This window comes from Mytilus californianus, unplaced genomic scaffold (assembly GCF_021869535.1).
Source record: "Mytilus californianus isolate M0D057914Y unplaced genomic scaffold, xbMytCali1.0.p SCAF_3, whole genome shotgun sequence".
Lineage (NCBI taxonomy): Eukaryota > Metazoa > Mollusca > Bivalvia > Mytilida > Mytilidae > Mytilus > Mytilus californianus.
In genome coordinates this window covers 19,004,725-19,026,369 of record NW_026262679.1, presented here as the reverse complement: position 1 = coordinate 19,026,369, position 21,645 = coordinate 19,004,725, and the positions used below count along the sequence as shown (strand labels likewise).

At 31.0% G+C, this 21,645-nt stretch overlaps 2 protein-coding genes across 15 annotated transcripts in view; one reads left to right on the top strand and one right to left on the bottom strand.

Moving 5' to 3' along the window:
* The window catches only part of LOC127734061 (cilia- and flagella-associated protein 46-like), an 86,517-nt gene extending 77,997 nt beyond the window's left edge, over positions 1-8,520 (bottom strand). For 13 of the 14 annotated variants that reach the window (XM_052243673.1, XM_052243678.1, XM_052243675.1 and 10 more), the window contains exons 1-4: positions 8,385-8,511; positions 5,590-5,723; positions 4,910-5,041; positions 707-771 (exon numbers count right to left, since the gene is read on the bottom strand). In XM_052243673.1, the coding sequence (XP_052099633.1) occupies positions 707-771; positions 4,910-5,041; positions 5,590-5,723; positions 8,385-8,433 (380 nt within the window). In that variant the 5' untranslated portion in view covers positions 8,434-8,511. Of the gene's footprint in view, positions 1-706; positions 772-4,909; positions 5,042-5,589; positions 5,724-8,384 lie in introns of all 14 variants that reach the window. The other variant, XM_052243672.1, reaches the window with a different exon arrangement.
* A 261-nt stretch (positions 8,521-8,781) lies between these two features.
* LOC127734060 (PACRG-like protein) lies at positions 8,782-21,584 on the top strand. The gene is made up of 7 exons (XM_052243671.1): positions 8,782-9,103; positions 10,408-10,475; positions 11,386-11,476; positions 13,931-14,065; positions 14,345-14,452; positions 16,925-17,005; positions 18,484-21,584. Exons 1-7 carry the CDS (start codon positions 8,933-8,935, stop codon positions 18,538-18,540), a joined length of 711 nt encoding a protein of 236 aa, XP_052099631.1. The 5' UTR covers positions 8,782-8,932; the 3' UTR covers positions 18,541-21,584.
* The last annotated feature ends 61 nt before the right edge of the window (positions 21,585-21,645 follow it).

Below are 21,645 nucleotides of genomic sequence, written 5' to 3'. Positions count from 1 at the left end.
ACAAAAAAAAATTTTGAAATAAAACTATCACAACTTTAAAAAAAAGCTAGTTATAGAAAGGTAAAGGTGTAATCCATTAAAACTGAATTCATGAGGTTAGATTAACTATTTGAAGAAAATGTATTCTTGTAAGGAGATAGAGTTGTCTCCCATGGACCAAATGCTGTTGTTGCATAAAAACAACATATCACAACACCATGCATACTTATTTGTATTTAACAAAAATATTTTAATAATTTTACAATGAAATAATTTTGATCCCAACACTCTTGATTTTGTCCTGGTGTATGTATCATATACTATAACTGTGAAAGTCCATCATATTCTTTGTATTAACTGGTTCACATCATGTATGTCTTATCATGTTTTTTTCAAACTGAGAAACAACAACTTAACTGCCCTGTCTGACCTAAGTCAGGTATCTGGATTAGTTGTTGTCACTATCTCTACATAATTAATCTTTAATCTTTGAATAATTTTCTGTCAGATGTAAGGTCATCTGTTATTTTACTCACAACCTGTCTAAACTTAAGGTGATTCAGAGCATGTTAAATGGTTTCAGTGATTGTCCATTGTTGAAGGTTAGATGGTGATTATCTTGGATAACTTTTGTTTTTGAGTTGCTGTCTCATTATAGTAAACCCCTCATTTCTCTTTATCAACAAGTAAATACTAGCCTACTTATGAAAGAGTTCATTTAACATACCTTGGATTGTTTTTGGCAAAATTGATGGCTTTTATCAGATAAACAACAGCTTTTTCTAACTGTTCCTACAAAAATAAAACAAAATTATATAAATAATGCTTAAATAACTCAATGGAAATTTTTCATTCATGTAAAAACATCTGGTAGGCATATTCATTTAATATTGGGTTTCTTGATATTAGACCCCCCAAAAACAAAAACAAAATGTCAAAACAGTTAAAGCACTTATAATTCCTGTTATTAAATTGGTTGCAAAGAATTACCTTGATTTCCCAGTGAAATAAAAACCGATAATTTCACATGTGAAATACATCTGCCAATTTCACTTATCTGGCGTCATACAACAAGGGGTGTTGTCAAGACGTTATCTATGACTTTGCATCAAAAAGAAATTGAGAATGCATGGAAAAAAATATAGTTCCTTTCATTTTCTACCTTATTTCAATTAATAAGTCCATGGTCAACTAATCTAAGAATTAAAATATAGAAAAATATTCAACTTGTGACCGACCAACACTGATAATTAACTCATGGGCTACACACATTTGTGAGTTAAATTAATAATGTGATGTTCTGTCACTTGTTGAATATTTTTCTATATTTGAATTTTTGGGTTAGTTATTCTATAATTATTATAAGAAGTATAACAACATATATATAGATCTCATATAAAATCTCCAATAAAACACTGACTGCAATGACTAAGTATAACAACATATATATAGATCTCATGTAAAATCTCCAATAAACCACTGACTGCAATGACTAAGTATAACAACATATATATAGATCTCATGTAAAATCTCCAATAAAACACTGACTGCAATAACTAAGTATAACAACATATATACAGATCTCATGTAAAATCTCCAATAAACCACTGACTGCAATGACTAAGTATAACAACATATATATAGATCTCATGTAAAATCTCCAATAAACCACTGACTGCAATGACTAAGTATAACAACATATATATAGATCTCATGTAAAATCTCCAATAAACCACTAACTGCAATGACTAAGTATAACAACATATATATAGATCTCATGTAAAATCTCCAATAAAACACTGACTGCAATGACTAAGTATAACAACATATATACAGATCTCATGTAAAATCTCCAATAAACCACTGACTGCAATGACTAAGTATAACAACATATATATAGATCTCATGTAAAATCTCCAATAAACCACTGACTGCAATGACTAAGTATAACAACATATATATATAGATCTCATGTAAAATCTCCAATAAACCACTGACTGCAATGACTAAGTATAACAACATATATATATAGATCTCATGTAAAATCTCCAATAAAACACTGACTGCAATGACTAAGTATAACAACATATATATAGATCTCATGTAAAATCTCCAATAAAACACTGACTGCAATGACTAAGTATAACAACATATATACAGATCTCATGTAAAATCTCCAATAAACCACTGACTGCAATGACTAAGTATAACAACATATATATAGATCTCATGTAAAATCTCCAATAAACCACTGACTGCAATGACTAAGTATAACAACATATATATAGATCTCATGTAAAACCTCCAATAATCCACTGACTGCAATGACTAAGTATAACAACATATATATAGATCTCATGTAAAACCTCCAATAAACCACTGACTGCAATGACTAAGTATAACAACATATATATATAGATCTCATGTAAAATCTCCAATAAACCACTGACTGCAATGACTAAGTATAACAACATATATATATAGATCTCATGTAAAATCTCCAATAAACCACTGACTGCAATGACTAAGTATAACAACATATATATAGATCTCATGTAAAATCTCCAATAAACCACTGACTGCAATGACTAAGTATAACAACATATATATAGATCTCATGTAAAATCTCCAATAAACCACTAACTGCAATGACTAAGTATTACAACATATATATAGATCTCATGTAAAATCTCCAATAAACCACTGACTGCAATGACTAAGTATAACAACATATATATATATAGATCTCATGTAAAATCTCCAATAAACCACTGACTGCAATGACTAAGTATAACAACATATATATAGATCTCATGTAAAATCTCCAATAAACCACTGACTGCAATGACTAAGTATAACAACATATATATATATATAGATCTCATGTAAAATCTCCAATAAACCACTGACTGCAATGACTAAGTATAACAACATATATATATATAGATCTCATGTAAAATCTCCAATAAACCACTGACTGCAATGACTAAGTATTACAACAGATATATAGATCTCATGTAAAATCTCCAATAAACCACTGACTGCAATGACTAAGTATTACAACATATATATAGATCTCATGTAAAATCTCCAAAAAAACACTGACTGCAATGACTAAGTATAACAACATATATATAGATCTCATGTAAAATCTCCAATAAACCACTGACTGCAATGACTAAGTATTACAACATATATATAGATCTCATGTAAAATCTCCAATAAACCACTGACGGCAATGACTAAGTATAACAACATATATATAGATCTCATGTAAAATCTCCAATAAACCACTGACTGCAATGACTAAGTATTACAACATATATATAGATCTCATGTAAAATCTCCAATAAACCACTGACTGCAATGACTAAGTATTACAACATATATATAGATCTCATGTAAAATCTCCAATAAACCACTGACTGCAATGACTAAGTATTACAACATATATATAGATCTCATGTAAAATCTCCAATAAACCACTGACGGCAATGACTAAGTATAACAACATATATATATATAGATCTCATGTAAAATCTCCAAAAAAACACTGACTGCAATGACTAAGTATAACAACATATATATAGATCTCATATAAAATCTCCAATAAACCACTGACTGCAATGACTAAGTATTACAACATATATATAGATCTCATGTAAAATCTCCAATAAACCACTGACTGCAATGACTAAGTATAACAACATATATATATAGATCTCATGTAAAATCTCCAATAAACCACTGACTGCAATGACTAAGTATAACAACATATATATAGATCTCATGTAAAATCTCCAATAAACCACTGACTGCAATGACTAAGTATAACAACATATATATAGATCTCATGTAAAATCTCCAATAAACCACTGACTGCAATGACTAAGTATAACAACATATATATATAGATCTCATGTAAAATCTCCAATAAACCACTGACTGCAATGACTAAGTATAACAACATATATATAGATCTCATGTAAAATCTCCAATAAACCACTGACTGCAATGACTAAGTATAACAACATATATATATAGATCTCATGTAAAATCTCCAATAAACCACTGACTGCAATGACTAAGTATAATAACATATATATAGATCTCATGTAAAATCTCCAATAAACCACTGACTGCAATGACTAAGTATAACAACATATATATATAGATCTCATGTAAAATCTCCAAAAAACCACTGACTGCAATGACTAAGTATAACAACATATATATAGATCTCATATAAAATCGCCAATAAACCACTGACTGCAATGACTAAGTATAACAACATATATATAGATCTCATGTAAAATCTCCAATAAACCACTGACTGCAATGACTAAGTATAACAACATATATATATAGATCTCATGTAAAATCTCCAATAAACCACTGACTGCAATGACTAAGTATAACAACATATATATAGATCTCATGTAAAATCTCCAATAAACCACTAACTGCAATGACTCACTTCATTAATATACATATTTAAGCCATTCAAGTATTTATATTTTAACAGATAAATCATATTTTCTGTTAATTTAACATACTGTGGATTCATTATTATTCGTTGGATACCAATTTTCCTGGGTTCCATGGGTACAGGGAAACCATGAATTTAAATGTTCAACAAATTACAAATTTTAAATAGGCTTGTATGAAGAAATTGGCAAAACCACGAAATCAAATATCCACGAAAAAGGAGGTTTTCCTCATCCACGAAATTTGGTACCCACGAAATTAAATGAATCCACAGTATGACATAATTTCAGACATTTATGAGTCAATTCTGATTACATTGATCATGTTGATTTCATTGTATTATTCTGAAAAGTGATTATCAACACCATTTTACAATTGCACTTGTCTTTTTGTATTTAGAATATAAAGATCATCATGGATATTAAAAGTCTAGTTGGCTTACAGGATCGTTAGCTTCTTTAGGTGCTAACAACTGTGCCTGACACAGGTAAGCTCTACACAGGAACTGGTTTCCTGGTGGTGGTTTCATAAAGTACATCTTCAAACACTCCCTTGCCATCTCGGTTAACCCATTCTGTAAAAGACAATATTGAATTATCATGAAAATGAAAAATATTAACCCATGTACACATGTAGATTATCAATACATTTTGAAAATGGAAAAATTTAAATACATGATATAAATCCAGTAACTACTTACAAATCTACACTATTAATAAACCTTTGAAGGGAAAGCAAAAAAAAAACAGGTTGACAAGTTGCCAGCGTTTCATTTTCTGATACCAAACAGTCATGAATTCAGAAAAGCATAGATTAAGTTTCATTTAAATGTAGTCATGTGTAGAAAGGAAGTCCAAGTCAACGACTTTGACTTGCCAGATGTCATATCTTCAAACTAATTTGATTCTAATGCTGAAAGATAACAGACTAATATTTAATCATCTGTGAGTATTGAAACATACTATAATACAATACTGTAAAAAGTATAAGTGTTTTTGAAGGCCTATAAATTCAAAGTTAAAAATCTTTTTGTTTTCTGTGTTATGAAATAATTATATTTTATAATTATATTTCATATTTATGAAATAATTATATTTCATATTTTAAGTGATGAAACTGTACCTGAAATGCAGTTTCAGCACATATGACATAGAGATCTGGACCAAAAGATTCTGGGGCATCTATTGCTGGTTTACTCTCAGCTACATTTCTCAATAAACTGTAAGCTTGATGCAGTGGCTGATTTTTCTCTGGCCCTGTAAAACACCATAACATCATTTTCATACAAAATTATACTGAAAACATGATAATTACAGACAAAACCTGTCAAGATTTGAAGGTTCAGATTTAACAAAATAATTGCCAGTGATAATTCTTATCATTCTTAATGGACAAATATTTACATATTATCATACGTTTGCCTGGACAGTGTTCCCTAGATGGTTTATGCAACGAGTCCTGGCTGCATGTGATGTTTGTGCTTTTTGATAGGACATTTTGGCTTTAATTCATAGGACATTTGCGCTTTATCAACATAACTTTTGAGTTAAAAGTTTAAAAATCATTTAATATAAAAAAAAACACAACATATTCATATAAAAGATTTAATCTTTTGCCATCATCCTTGTGTCAGATGAAAATGACAGCACTTAAAGAGGGGCCAGGGCAGATGAAAGTTAATTCCTTAAAACAACCATGACTCTTTAATTCAAAGTCAACATGAACAGCAGGGGGTTAAAAATCAAATTTCGTTCTTCACAAAGTGTATAAAGCTGCTTGAAGAATTTAGGGCAAAATTTGAATGTTCCATCCATAATAATATCATTTTCTCTATCGTATACCTGTCAGTATTTTTTTTTCTTCTGATTTTGTGGTTTGTACGGGAGAACTTTCAAGAATGAATAAAGATCTTTCCTTAACTTCGCTAAAGTATGGTTAAGATGGCAGTTAAAATATAAGTAAAAAGCACAGCCCAATCAATTAAGTTCAGGTGTAATAAAGTTTACAGCGCAAATGTACAGTCCTTTTGTGTTACAAGTAAAACAGTGCAAATGTTTTATCCCTAGGCAGCAAGGCCACCTCAACATCATAATATAATTCTACACAGGCACAAGCCAATTATATTTTATATCTTGTAGTATATAATTTGGGTGCTCTGTGTTCGTGGTAAAAAGATGATCAGCATATATTCACACATTGTTACATACAGAAAATAGTGAATTGCAAATATCTGTCTGAATAGTATGGCCGCAAATTACAAAATGTATATATATGGTTCTTTACCATTCTTGCACTGAGATAACTTCAACAACCTACAGCATTTAAATTGATTCCAGTTTTAATTCTTTTCCAGATTTTTTGTAAAACATAAGTGCACATGATTTCTTGCACATTTTTATCTGAAGAGCATCTAATTTCCCAAATTTATCTGATTACCGAACAGCATGATAGGCCATTGGTTTTCTCTTTTGAATTGTTTTACATTGTTGAAGGCTGTAGAATTGTGACGTATAACTGCTTGCCATTTATTATCTACCTGATTTGATCTCTGATGGATACACTGGATAGTTATCTAATTGACATTCAAACCATATCGTTTAGTCCACTTTAAAAGGCCCCGACACGAAAAATGTGAAACAATTCAATTGAGAAAACTAATGGCCTATAACAAAACAATTTACTAAAACAATTATGACAGAGACTGACTTACTTGAAGCTGCATTTGTCTAATAATATTTGGGGATTTATTTGTTTTAAAGGTTTTCTGTATTCAGTTTGATTTTTTTCACGTGTATGTGAAATTATATATAGTCGGTTAAAGAGCTCACAAGAGCTCATGTTTGTCTGTTATTGTGTACATATATGCCAACTTTAGATAAAAATTACTTACATTGTACTTAGGCCAAAAATATGATGTTAGATGTTGTCCTACCTACCCCAAAAAATTTATGACACAAATCGTTCCAAATTTTTTTTTGTAAAAGATTTTTTCCTGCTCTAATGTCTTTTTCTTGTCTAAAACATGGTGTTGGCCAAAAAAAATAAAATCCCTACCCACCTAGCGAACCCTACAAGAAATGTAAACGAGAGTCAGTGTACTTCATTGTAACAAATGAAATAATTAGCACCGAAACTAATTTCTATATAAACACTACTTTCTGATATATTCTATTTCATAGTTTATCTGGCATATTTAATTTCCATTTCATTGTAACCAACATGACCAATGTAATAATTTTCAATATAAAGTTCAAAAACTGTTTTGCCATAACCATTCATTGTAAATGAATTTTGCCAAATATATATTGTCTCAAAAATTTTAATGGCATTATTTTCTATAGCCCAGGGTCTGATTTCTGTATAAATACAACTTTCATTGCATTCTAAATTAACTAGCAAATTTAGTGCTTTGCACAAATCAAAGATTTTTTCACCATGGACTGCTCTTTTAACCATGTTAACTGGTTCTTCAGCAATATCTTTGAAGAATCTGAGTCAAAGCTAGTTGTAACAACAATCATGATTTTCAAAAACAGAACAATCATACCAAATTTGACTTTGTAAATACAAATTAACAGTAATCACATGAAATTAATATTTAATAATTAATTATCAATTCACTGAAAAATATTTCATTTAAAAATTACCGAATTTTTATTACTGAAAATTTAGATATGTTGATAAATTCACCTAAAAACATCTAATAATTCAACCAGTATTTGAAAAAATAGGGTGCATACGAACCCAGGAGGAGAACGTGTGAGGAGCGAACATGTAGGATGCGAACGAGTATTGGGAGCGAACGGACCCGATACCATCTTTGAAAAACTTGAGTGTTTGTTTTTTTTTTTAAATTATGTTGATTTTTCTTGTTGTCAGTAAGACCCTCAATTGCAAACTGTTAGGAATTGATGTACCTGAATGTTTTTGTGCTGCAGCCAAGAGAGTTCTTATACTTGTATCCATATTTGCTATTTATTTTGGATTTTTTTATTTTTAAGAGCACATTACTGTTCAGCAGACGCCATGTTGTTTGGCCTTTCGTAGTAATTCGGTTGACCAATTCGCTACAAAATAGTTTAATAGTTAGTATTACATTTGCCTAAAATTTGGTAAGTGGTGCTATTTTTTTTCTAAGATGTTTTCATATATTCTTTGAATTTTAACCTTAAAAGCACGTTATTGCTAAAATAACACCACAAAATGGTTTAAAATTTTCAAATTGCGGATGGATATATTGTCGTAGAAACAGTGTACTTCCGGCAAAATGCTTCCGGTTTTTGAAAGACTGGTTTTCGGTATTTATTCAGTGTTATTCTTGGCTAAAAACATATTTCAGAACCAGTTTAAAACTTAATGCAGACGAATCATAACTCCAAAGTTGTACACAATCAAGTTAAAAAACTATTCGATCTTAAAGAAATCATGTTGACTTTAACAGTTTAATTCCGAATTTGAATTATAGATGGCAACATCAGGACAGAAAAGGCTGGGTTCAGGCGGCTTGCCATCCAGAACACCACTTTTCGGTGCAAACAAAGCAGCAAGTTCAAAAGCAGAGAGCTCTACCAAATCTCAACAAAGCACAAGATTGACAAAACCATCAGATAAATTAAACCCCAAAACAGTAGACCCTGTAAGTGGAATGTCATAGACTTTATCCCTATTTCACCCCAGTTTTTGGTGGAGTTCGTGTTGCTCAGTCATTAGTTTTCTATGTTGTGTTTTGTGTACTGTTGTTTGTTGTTCTTTTTCTTTTTTAGCCATGGTGTTTTGTCAGTATATTTTCGACAAATGAGTTTGACTGTCCCTTTGGTATCTTTTGCCTCTCTTATTATTAATTATATATGAGATTTCGATTTTATGAATGAACTGGCCAGTTGACCTGGGGTCATTTGCCATGATGTGGGAGGAAAAGTGTGAGGGTAGGAATGCCCTTTACCGTCAGGCGTCAAACGGTCATTTTCGGCTACACTGTACGTTAGCGTCAAATTGGTTTAAATTTTACCGTGATTCGTCAAAATATCCTTATCGTGATTCGTCAAAGGTCTGAAATAATTATCGTTACCGTTATTTTAGGAAAAAATTTAACGTGATTTGTCAAAATCAGTTGATTTTTTTACCGTCTGAAAGAAAGGGTACATTTTATCGTCATGCACCAAAAATTACCGTTTTTCGTCATGAAGGTACCCTCATTATGACCCTCAAGTGTCATAGCACCTTGTGATGTAAAGATAGTTGCTTTGTGACGTCAAATTTTTCCTGGAAAAAGCATCAATTGGAAGATTATGTATTTAGAGAATGTCTTTGATTTTCACTAATGGTGTACAAATAGCAAATAGAATATTAAAATGAAAATCAGTTGTCTTTAGGTAAATTACAATATTCTGTAGGTGTGGCTGTTGACACTAGTTAATGTTGGTAATAAATTTACCTCTCGTGTGTAGAATTGTAGAATTGTCGCACTGGTAACTAATGCTTATGTAAGTAATTATAATAATTTAACACATGCTACCAATTTCAGTGCAAACAACAAAAGTTCCTAGTACAAAATCCATCAGGCATGTGTCAGGCAAATTAAAAAAAAAATTTGAAGTACAAAGCATCAGAGTCTAAATAGGCTTTATTAGAACAGTCAGAATTGTCCAGGTCTTCTTTGTCTGTGTATGGGAGCTACAAATTTAGTTTTATTCACAGGCACTTGAAATCCATTGTCTGTGTGATTCGGTTGATGTGAATTAATTTGTTTCATTATTTAATGTATATTCTAAATGCCAAATACTTAGTAATATTAACATGATAAAGAAACAGCAAATACCCATATTAGTTTATGGTTTGGCATTGCCTTAGATTGAATCAAGAACACTACCACACGACCATTGAGGGTGTGTTTCTGTTAGTAACAATTAATTAGTTTCATTATTTAATGTATATTTTCAGTTTAGCTCATCATCAAAGAGTCAGTCAGCATTTGCAGCTGTCTATACAAAAGGAGGGGTACCATGCAGGTATGTACAATGAAGATAATAACTAACCACTCGTATCTTGGTTCATTATTTTAGCATATTTGTTAAAAAGGAAGAATATTCTGATATCTTTTTACTGCTATTCTTTTAAAATAGCATTGATTACTTATAAAATGGATGGTTCTCAAAATCTGCCAGCCTATCCAGATTCATTGTCTACTCAGTATCATGGCCAACATAGAATTAAAAACTGAAAGAGTATATTACAGATGTGCCACCAACTTTAGCTGCCTTCTTTAAATCTTTTTTGAGAACCCTGTGTTAGTAGGAAAAGGGTTAAAGTTTCATAGGTTTTGTTAACAAATCTTCTTGAGTTCTGCAATAATGGTAATTCTATAATAGAAAGATTTGGTGAATTTCAGATAAAATTGATACAGTGTAAGTCTGTTGTTTAGTTGAAGGCAAGGATTCTTAGTGTTGGATTGCTGTAGCATTGATGTATACCCAAAACCTTGTTTTATTTAAATTCTTTGACATTGATTTTCTAGAAGTGACATCAAATTATGATGATGTACTTGCCATTAACAGTAATCCTGAAAGTGGTTTAATGATATGATGCTGTTGTTAAATTAATCAATATTTCATCAGATGTTTTCATCATTCAAGTTAGAATTTGTATAGGAACTTAGGTATAGAACATGTACATGTAGAAAGAAAATATTCAGGTAAATTTTCTTTGCAGTTCATATAATTTAAAAATAGTAAAGGGATACAAATGTACAGTTAAAAAAAATCAGATACACACAGTAAAGTCTACATTGTTATCAAAGGGCCTCATTTACTTACAAAATTTATATATTTTCAAATTAAGGTAATATTGATTTAACAGTGTCTTTTCAAATTATTACGAAAATGAGTGATATATTTGCTTTAATATCTTTTATATATGCAGGTTGCAACATGGATCTGTGAAACACAAATTAGGATGGGATACTCATCCAGATCAGCTTCCTTTTGATCCTGTGTTAGTAACATTATCAGAGGTAGGATGATCTATTAAGTATTTGTCATGGATATCAGAAAATTTCAGGTAAATGCAGCATGTTGCAGGATATAACTACAGAAATCCAGACATTTATTTATAATTTTCACCAATTTTTTTGGCCTTACAAAGTGAAAAGTATCACACACATACACACTTGTAAGTTCTTTTATGTCACCAGCACAGTTAAGGTGCCTTGTGATCAGTGCAAAAGAAATGACACATTATTCTCTTTTGAAACGATATTTATGCTATAAACTACTTGTAATAACTCACATAGATTACTCAGGTTTAAACAGAGTGCAACTGTATAATAGTCACCCTTTTTGCATACATTTGTTATTAAACATAAAAGAGACCAGCTGGTATCTGGAAGGTCAGGCAATATTGAATAAACCCTTTAACCTGGTATGTGTAAGGTCAATATTTTTTTCAATTGTTTTCCCCAAGAGAAAAAACAAAAGATTAAAAATGCCGATTGAATAATTTCCAGTTGCTCCCTTAAACCACACTTTATGCACAACCAAGTTAATTAATGTATGGTTAAGCTAATTTGTTTATAAAACATTAAAAATAATTTTTCATAATCTATAACAATGTATTGCTAATTATTTATCATGTTAATCAAAGATAACCTTAGTTAAATAGTCATGGGAAAAGAATATCATAAATCAATACAGTGGTCAATGACGGGAGATTTAATTACAGGTGTATTGTCAGATCAACTCTTCAATCCATTTGAATCCCCAACTTCACATTTTGACATATGTGTATTGGTTCAAGATAATTGACATAATTTAAATGCTTTTTTGTTTCGCCTGCTACAAAAGTCGCAGTATGCGAGACATACGGTAGGTATAACTATGCGGCAGCGTAAACTATTTGTTTAAAGCTTTATATTTCAGAAGGTAGAAGACCTGGATGATTCATATCTTGTATGCAGATACCTTATGTTACAAAGTGACTGTCTGTCATATGTCCAATGTCCTGGACCTCATTATCATGGTTCAGTGACTGCTTGAAAAAAAATTTGAGTTTTTTTGTCATGTGAATTTCTCACTTATTCATGTTATTATGAGTAATAGGATAACTATATTTGGTATATGGGTTCCTTTCAACATCTTAATGTCCGTCAGACAGGGTTCACCTGACCTCGACCTCATTTCATGGATCAGTGATTAAGGTGAAAGTTACATGATTAGGTCCGTTTCTCAAATACTATAAGCAGTAGGTCAACTATATGTGGTGTATGGAATGACTGGTTTGGGTACATGTCAGTCTGGCAGGTTTAATCTGACCTTGACCTCATTTTCATGGTTCATTGGTCAATGTTAAATTTGTTTTTATACAACCGCAAAACAATTTTGCGGTCGTATATTGGTATGACGTTGGCGGAGTCGTCGTCGTCCAAAGACACATTGGTTTTCGCACAATAACTTTAGTTTAAGTGAATGGATCTCTATGAAATTTTACCATAAGGTTCAATACCACAAAAGGAAGGTTGGGATTGATTTTGGGGGTTATGGTACAAACAGTTAAGGAATTAGGGGCCAAAAATAAGCATTTTTCTAGTTTCCAGACAATAACTTGTGGAACGGTGTATGGATCTCTCTGAAATTATACCACAAGTTTCCATACCACAAAGGGATGGTTGGGATTTGCTTTTGGGGGTTATGGCTCAAACCGTTTAGGAATTAGGGGCAAAAAAGGGGGAAAACAAGGGTGTCCTGGTTAATGGACAAATACTTTAGTACAAAACATAATTTAAAGCAGTGTAAGGGAGGTAATTCAAATACATCATTTGAATTACCTCCCTTACACTGCTTTCAAATTATGTATAAAGTAATGGTTAATGAACAATTAAGACAATTTAAAAGCAGTGTAAGGGAGGTAATCCAAATACAATGTTTTGATTACCTCCCTCACACTGCTTTTAAATTATGTTTAAAGAAATACATATTTCGGTAGACCAGTAAAAATATCTGCAAATGTTGCACCTTTTTTTTTACAAAAAAATCCATATGAAAGATTTGACACCATATTTTAAATTCTATTATAAAATAGATTAAGTTAGCACTATGGTAAATTTAAATGGGTAATTATGGTTGCAAACTCCATTGGAAATTTGAATTGAGATTATGACCATATCTTGAGGGAAAGAATTTTTTTGGGGGAAAGGGGGGGGGGGGGGGGTAAAAAGAAATTGTGGGGGGTCAATTTTTTCTTATTTCAGATTTCAGAAATTAAAAAGAAAAATTCTTCAAATATTCAGTTTGTGATTCAGTCTGAAAGACTGTTTTCAGTGAATAGATCTGAAATTGTAACTAACATTGCATACCAAGAACATTTTGTTTTAACAGCAATTTTGTTAAAAATTAAACTTGCATATACAGTCATTGAGAATAACAATGAATAATACTTTTTTCACATGATTTATTCTTTTTTTATGATTAAGGGTCTGCAAGAAAGCATACATCCCTACTCATTTGTAGCAAGGACAGGCTTTAAAGAAATGTTAGAATCCAATGGTGCCATTGAGAAAGTATTACCACTCCTGCCAAAAGTTTGCTATGGTGTTCGAGCTGCCCTAGTAAGTGTTATAATTCCTACCAAAAGTCTATACATAAAGTTAAAGGTCACACTGACTTGAAATTTAGTACACATGTTCATTATAATGAGAACTTTCTAAAATATATGCCTAATTGGTAATCGATAAAGACAATACATTGACCTGTAGTTGTTATTTTTGTAGTAATCTTATTGCCGAAATGATGTCTTACTTTTATCACCATACTTTATAACAATATATATTGTGGAAAGAAGTTTAATTAATTACAAATAATATTTGATCTGATGTGATTTTTTTCAGGGCAACAAAAACAGTGATGTATTTGCAGCAGGACTAGAGGCCACAATACAATTAAGTAATCTGACAGGACCTCACTTAAACCCACATCTTAAAAATCTTCTTGTTCCTGTAAGTTTGATAGAAATTTGAAAAAAATCAGAATTCTCCACTAATATTTGTTTCCCCCTAAATTTTAAAACTGTAAACTATAATCTGCAGATAATGTTATTATTATTAATGACTGTGTGGAATGATGTTTCACCTAAAGTATCTGTAGAATTTGTCCCATTTAGTGTTTCCTATATACTAAGATATCACAGTAAGCTGGTTCATGTCCGCATTAAAGTGAGTATAACAGAAAAGTAACAAAGTTTCACTTATTTGATTTGCATAATTTAAAAAGAGTAATTCTGTTCTAACGTAGACTGTTTAATCTTTTCTTATCACTTAGCAAAGTTTTTACCAAGAAGCTACTTCTCTGAAATCACTGGTGCAATTGCACAAACCAAACTTTGCCACAATTACCAAGCTTTTTTACTATGATAATGCTTCTGACCAATCAACTTGGCCAATGTTACTTTGAATAGAACATACGGGTAAAATAGGCAAAAACAATACATATAAATCATATGCTGCATACTTGTTGTCCAGCAAAATTTTTCCACGAAAGACCACATATCAGTGGGGTTAGACTGGGTTAATGCTACTGCTTCAATTCTTTTAAAGGTTCCAACAGGGATTTTAATGCTATTGAAATAAAGAAATTCTGTTCATTGTGCTCTCCTGTAGAGTTAAATTACATCAAGTGCAGGGTTCTCACTAAGGAATTTTGAATGGCGAGTCCAAGACTTGTCATGTTTGGCCATGGTGAGTACAACAGTGAGAAGATGAAATTTTATTGCTATATCATTTATTATTTCAGTCCTCATGACAAAAGTATAGCAAGGAAATAACATCAAGTTTTGATTATTTTTAAACTTTTGTCATAAAATGATGATATTTGTGCTCAGTTGACACAACATTTTACTATCTTGATGCTTCTTTGGACTCACCAGTTTTGAAAATGATGAGTCCAGGACTCATTGACTCACCTTAGTGAGAACCCTGAAATGCCCTTTAATTACTTAATTCCTATTTCATATTTGAAATGTGGGAAAAACACTAGATATAACAATGTATTATGCAAGATGAGTGGTCAAGGTGCCTGCATATATTTAATTGACCCCAATTATAAATTTCACTTGAAAGAAAATAATTATTTTAATTCCTTTCATATGTTTCTAAAATAAGTGTCAACAGGAACATTCAAGACAAAAGTTTTGAAAGCAAAAATATGATATGTCAGAGAGCTTTAAAAAATGCATAATATTATAGAGCAAATATTTGCCCAAAAATTGCTACTTCAGACAAATGACAGGACAGCATAACTTATTATATTAAAGCAGAACTCTCATCATACATCTATACTATTAAATGAGAAGACCTCATTTTGTGTGTCGCTTCTCTTCCTTCCTCTATAAATTAATCATCATGCCTCTATGTCCTATAGGTACCATGCATAGTCACATTTGTCATCCTGGCTTATAATTATTCAGTTTGGGTTATTTTGGGAGGAAAACGAAAATAAAGGCGTCCGAATATTGTTTCCGTCATCGGAAGGACTTTTAAGTCATAGACAAGTCTTCTGTTTAGGACTGTTTTAAAATTACTCATAATTTTCATAAGTACTTGGGGACAGGACAATTATTTTCACGTTTTTCTGTATACTATGATCATACATATACTATAAATAAAGTGTATTTGCTATTTACTATCAATTCCAAGTTTACTATCTACGGCGGTCACTGATTAATTATATAGAGAGTGACCGCCATGGATAGTATTAAACTTGGAATTGATAGTAAATAGAGTCTCTATATAATCAGAGACATATATATACGAAAATAATTGAAATTAACAGAAAACAAAAAATAACAGACTTTGGAAAAAAGGGGGAGGGCTAAAAAAATTGTCCTGTCCCCAAGTACCTATGATTTTTGATACCTTTCCTGAAATTCTCCAGTCATAAAATCTTTTGCAAAAATTCATCCTACAACAGTTTACATACTTTCAACCACGCTCTAAATGCCAGCGATTTCGCAGGTGTGCTCTAGTATTATATAACTAAATGACTTACGAAAAAAATAAGATGTACAGGGTATACCTCAATGAAAGAAACTCTTAAATCACAATACTATAAAAAAGACATCCATAGGCAACACGAGATATTTCATAAAATACATTCTGTGTCTAAACAATTTTTAAATGAATTTAACAGAGAGAACCAAAAATATGAAAAAAATGATTTCCAAATTTTTTGAATGGGAACTTTTTAACCTCTTAGCTTTTTATAGAAACTATTTTTGTCCAAAAAAGCACATATTAGGTTAACAATTGCAAGTTCCTGACTGCCATATAGCCTAACTTCCAATTTCATTGTTTAATATGATCAAGTATAAAAATAAGGAAATTTGGTATGATTGCTGATAATACAACTGTCCAAAAATACCAAAGAAATAAGATGTGAGTGAACATTGTTTTAAAGTGTATTTAATTTTTCAGGTTTCCAAAAGAATGATGGATAAAAAGTTTAGAGATAAAATTACAACAGCATTACAGACTTTTGAACAAAATGGAGGAAAGGTAAGTCTTGTTCTACATTTATAAACATATACTCCAAGGGGGCATCAGTAATGTATTATTTAGCTGAGTTGCAACAGTGTCAAGCTTTGCTAAAAATATGAATGATGCTCTGATGTATACATTTTGGTTTCTAGACAAAATTGTTTGAGTCATAATGAATATAATTGCAAAAATAGGCATGATGATAAAACCCCATTTGAAGAGAAAGACCCCATTGATTTTTGGGGTCAAAAGTCCCAGAAGGTATTAATATTTTAACATTTTGGCAAGATTTATATCTAACTATCTTGAAACTTGGATAAATAATGTTTCAAGGGATAAGGAAGAACCCTAATGATTTTAGGATCAAATGTTAAGGTCACAGCAGCTATTGATAGACTGATATTTTTGCAATGTATTTTTGTTTCTGGATGTTATCTTTTGAATCACATGTCCAACTCGTATAAAAATTGGTTTGATGGTGCCCCTTGTGATTGGAAAGACCCTTATTGTTTTTGGGATCTAGGTTAAAAGTGAAGATCACAGCAGCTATGGATAAAATGAAATTTGGTTTCCACACATCTTTTGAAACATATGCTCATCTTTTACCAAATTAGATTTGATAATGCCTTATAAGATGACTAAACACCCCTTTTGATTTTGATGTCACAAAGTCAAGGTTAAGGGAACATCAGCAATTGGCTTACTGAAATTGTTGTTTACATTGGTTTTGGATGTTATCATTTGAATCATTTGTAAATCTCTCACTTAACTTAGCTGGATACTGTCACTTTACTTGGATAGATGGATACCATGTTAATCATTTGTTAATTTTTTAGTCATTAGGTAACTATAAATACATTAACAGATTGGGAAAACTTTTGGTTAAGGGACAATTTATTTTGAGCCATTTATCAGATCTTTCCCTTCCTTTTGAGAATAATACACCTTGGATTGAAAAAAAAACCTTTTGGTGTTGTGTCAGGGTCAGGGTTACAGCAACAATCAATAGACTAAAATTTGGGCAATTTTTTTCCACACCATTTGTCATAAATTGTCAGCAGACTTTAAGTCTTCAATGTACTTGACACAAAAAACAGGTTATTTCTGCTACAGATTCATAAAGAATACAACTTGGATCATGAACCCATGGTGCTTCTGTAATTTAATTTATATCCAATATCATATATCCAATGACTGGAAAATATCATCATCCATACAGTCATTGAAAAACCTTCAATGATGGCAAAAGATCAACATTCTAAAACTTAAAAGTCATATTTAGATCTACAAGGAATGGAAATTTCCTACACTTCACTTGTTTTAAAGTTCTTGTTGACTTTTTTTTCTAACTAACTAGTGAATATGTATAGAAATATCTTACAGCTGAGACATCTGCTTCAGTCAGATGGTAAATTGTTTGATTAATGCAGATTATAATCTGTATTTATTGATTGAATAAAAGTTTGTTAAATAATGTTTTTTCTTCAATTTTCCAGGAAGCTTTACCAGTGATCAAGTCAAAGGTGCCAACATATACAACAATATTTATGTGAGCTGATTAATATATGTGAGGGTACTGGCTTTCTGAAGATTTACATGCAGAAAACACTATTCTAATATGTGTATCTCAGATGAATTTAATGATAAGGTTGTGGTTTACACAAGCTCTCTGTGATGACTTATGATGATATATAACTTGTAACGTTTATGTTTGGTTTGTACTAGACTGTGCTAGTCCATTTGCCATAATTTGTACCAAAAATGTTTTTTATTCATTGTTAGATCTGTTCTGTTTAAAGGCCCTACATACCTAGTTATTTCATTGTTAGATAGTTTCATTTAGCTTACTTCACAAAGGGCTCCTTTGTCTGCCTTGTTAAGGAGCCCTTTGCAAAAATTCTCTGAGAGGTCTGTAGGTGACATGAAGGAAGGCTAAATCAATGGCCTATCCAACATACCCTAATTTTCGCAGTGGCAGTTCTAAGCTTTTATTATCCAATTCAAGTGTTGAAATTAGTGGCCTTATTATGCCTTCCTCTCTTTCTATTGTTACAGATGACAGAAAAAAAAATCATGCTATATTTTTTTATCAGTATAATTTTCCTTCCAGGCCAAAAGACATTGGCTGTGTTGAAAGAATTTCTTCCAATTTTTTCTGAATGGAATTGAAAAATGAGAATATCTTATATTACATAGGAAATTACTGTATGACAAATTTCTCCATTTAATTTTAATTTTTTGTCTGGCGTACAAAATGATAAGCCTGGTATCTTTGATGAGTTTCTTTTTAATAAGTCTTTAAAAGATTACTTTAATGTTTAGTTGATTAATGTATATAATCCCTTATATATTTTTGTCATTATTGTACTTTTTTTACTGTACCTTATAAAGATTCAGTTTTGTTTACCACATATTTTATTTTGCTTTTCACACAAGGGCACTACTGTTGTGTGGTTTTAATCATTAGCTACAATCAAAGCACCTGTAAATAAGTATTTTTTTATATCATCATTATAATGTAATTTATTATATTATCATTGTTGCCTATATTGATATATCCAACAATTCAATGAAAAGAACCTTGGACAGCCAAACACAAAAGACTGTTACTTTATGTTGGTAGTCTCAATTCCCCTGCTACCAATAGACATGTACAATATTTTTTTTCAGTACAAGAAAAACCACCATCAGGTACATAAGACAAGAAATTTAGGAGGCAAATATATATTTGTAAAACTACGTGCCAAAATTCATTTAACGGTAATCCCTAAAAGTGTCTAAATTCACATGCATATATACAAAAGGTTAATTGAAAAATGTCAATCTAAGGATATCTGAATTATGATACAATTGCATCTAAATATTTACTTATTAATAAATTAAACATAATTTTGTTCTCAATTTTCCCTGATAATACCAGATTGTAATGAATATTTCCACTGGGCATTAAGCAAATAGCAACTAGAGGTTACCATAGAGTAACAGACTTTCAACATGCCCTGCAAATCAGTCCATTTGTAAGTTATGGTCAAGGTCAGGAACAATCCTCTAAGGACATTTTTACTGTAGAAAAAACCAAGCCAATTGCATAGACAAAGTCAACATCTAACCATTGAAAGATGTCAAAATTATATGTATAACCAAGTGTTGCATGCATATTTTCAAAATATTTAATATTTTTTATTTGAGTCAGATTTTAAGTGTAATTCCTAGGGTATTTTAAAAATAGAAAAATTGACAAATTATACATGTGTAACTAGCAAATCAAATTTCTGTGTTATAGGTATAATCATGACTACAGTTTAAAATTTAATTTAACATTTACTTTTAACCTCAAAATGAATTATTACAGATGTTATAAAAGCTTCAAATGTTTAAGATTACAGATTACTTTCACCAAATGTCTTGACATCATGAATAAATAAGTATAATTATGATGTCTGATGTCAGCAAACCTATGGTTTCATTATGGTATTTCAGTGACAATGCTAATGCTAATTCTTTCATTCAATTAATTTTTGAATGAGTTAGAACATTGTTTGCAGCTTAAGCAGGTAAAGTACTATATGATTTACCTCTGTCTACCTATAACACATTTCTGGTCCATTTCTTGGAGTAACTACATGATACCTACTGATATATGAAGCAAAGCTTCAAGTGTTACACATTTTTAGTTGCTTTGATGTTCTACATTCTGTTTGCCAAAAAATTGTGTCTTAAAAAATGTCATCCAAATATACGAATTTTTTTCTAAATTTTTCTCAGCAACAAGGAGTCAAAGCTGCTTGACATATGGCACCCAGCTTTATCTTGTCGTGTCTTTTAAAATGTGTGACATATTTTAAATTCCTTATATGTTCTACATGTTTATGGCCAAGGAACAGTAAATGACCTGTGTCACAGATTTTGGTAAATATTTTGCAAACAACTTTGCCACCTTGAACTTTAACTGATAAAATTAAGACAGTGGTGCCCAATAAATAATATAATACTCCCTTTATTTGGGTGGGGGGGTTACATCAGTCAAAGTGTTTCTTGTGTAAAAAATACTACAAATGTCGACATAACGTGTCAGCAGTGTAAAGCTGTAAAACAACATTTTTAGACATTTTTCAGTACCCGCTAGGTACCAAAATAGTTCAATTTTATGTGCTTTCAATTCAAATATACATCTATTTTGAAAGAATTCATTTAATAATACTTTTGAAAATAAAAGAGAAGAATGCATTATTTTTTTTATTTTCAGTTCAAGTTTAACATACTACATCTGTATGCAAAATTTTATAAAAATCTGTGGTATGACCCATTTACTGTTACTTGACCATAAAGAATTCACATGGGAAATTTGATTGCTTCAAATATTTACTGCAAAATAGTCAACACCATTGGACAAGAGTTTAATACAGAACAATAGCTCAGAGTCCATCTTTTTTTAATTACTGCTTGCCATTATACTGCTAGTCACATGTTAAAATTTTCATGCCATGTAATGTGGTTCTTTGAAAAGAAGAGCATTATAATCTTATGTTTTATATATATATTTCTGTATTGATGGATCATTCAGTGATTTTTATAACATTAAATAATTATAACTTGATTTCGGTTGCCTGCTGTGTTTGTTATATGTTCTGATTCTACTTCATAGATATTTAATGTCC

Excerpts from the sequence above, each read along its gene's own strand:
- LOC127734060 (XM_052243671.1), top strand. The coding sequence starts at position 8,933 with ATGGCAACATCAGGACAGAAAAGGCTGGGTTCAGGCGGCTTGCCATCC. Across the intron at positions 10,476-11,385 it reads AAAGGAGGGGTACCATGCAG|GTTGCAACATGGATCTGTGA; the intron begins GTATGTACAATG and ends TTATATATGCAG. Across the intron at positions 14,453-16,924 it reads TTAAAAATCTTCTTGTTCCT|GTTTCCAAAAGAATGATGGA; the intron begins GTAAGTTTGATA and ends TTAATTTTTCAG.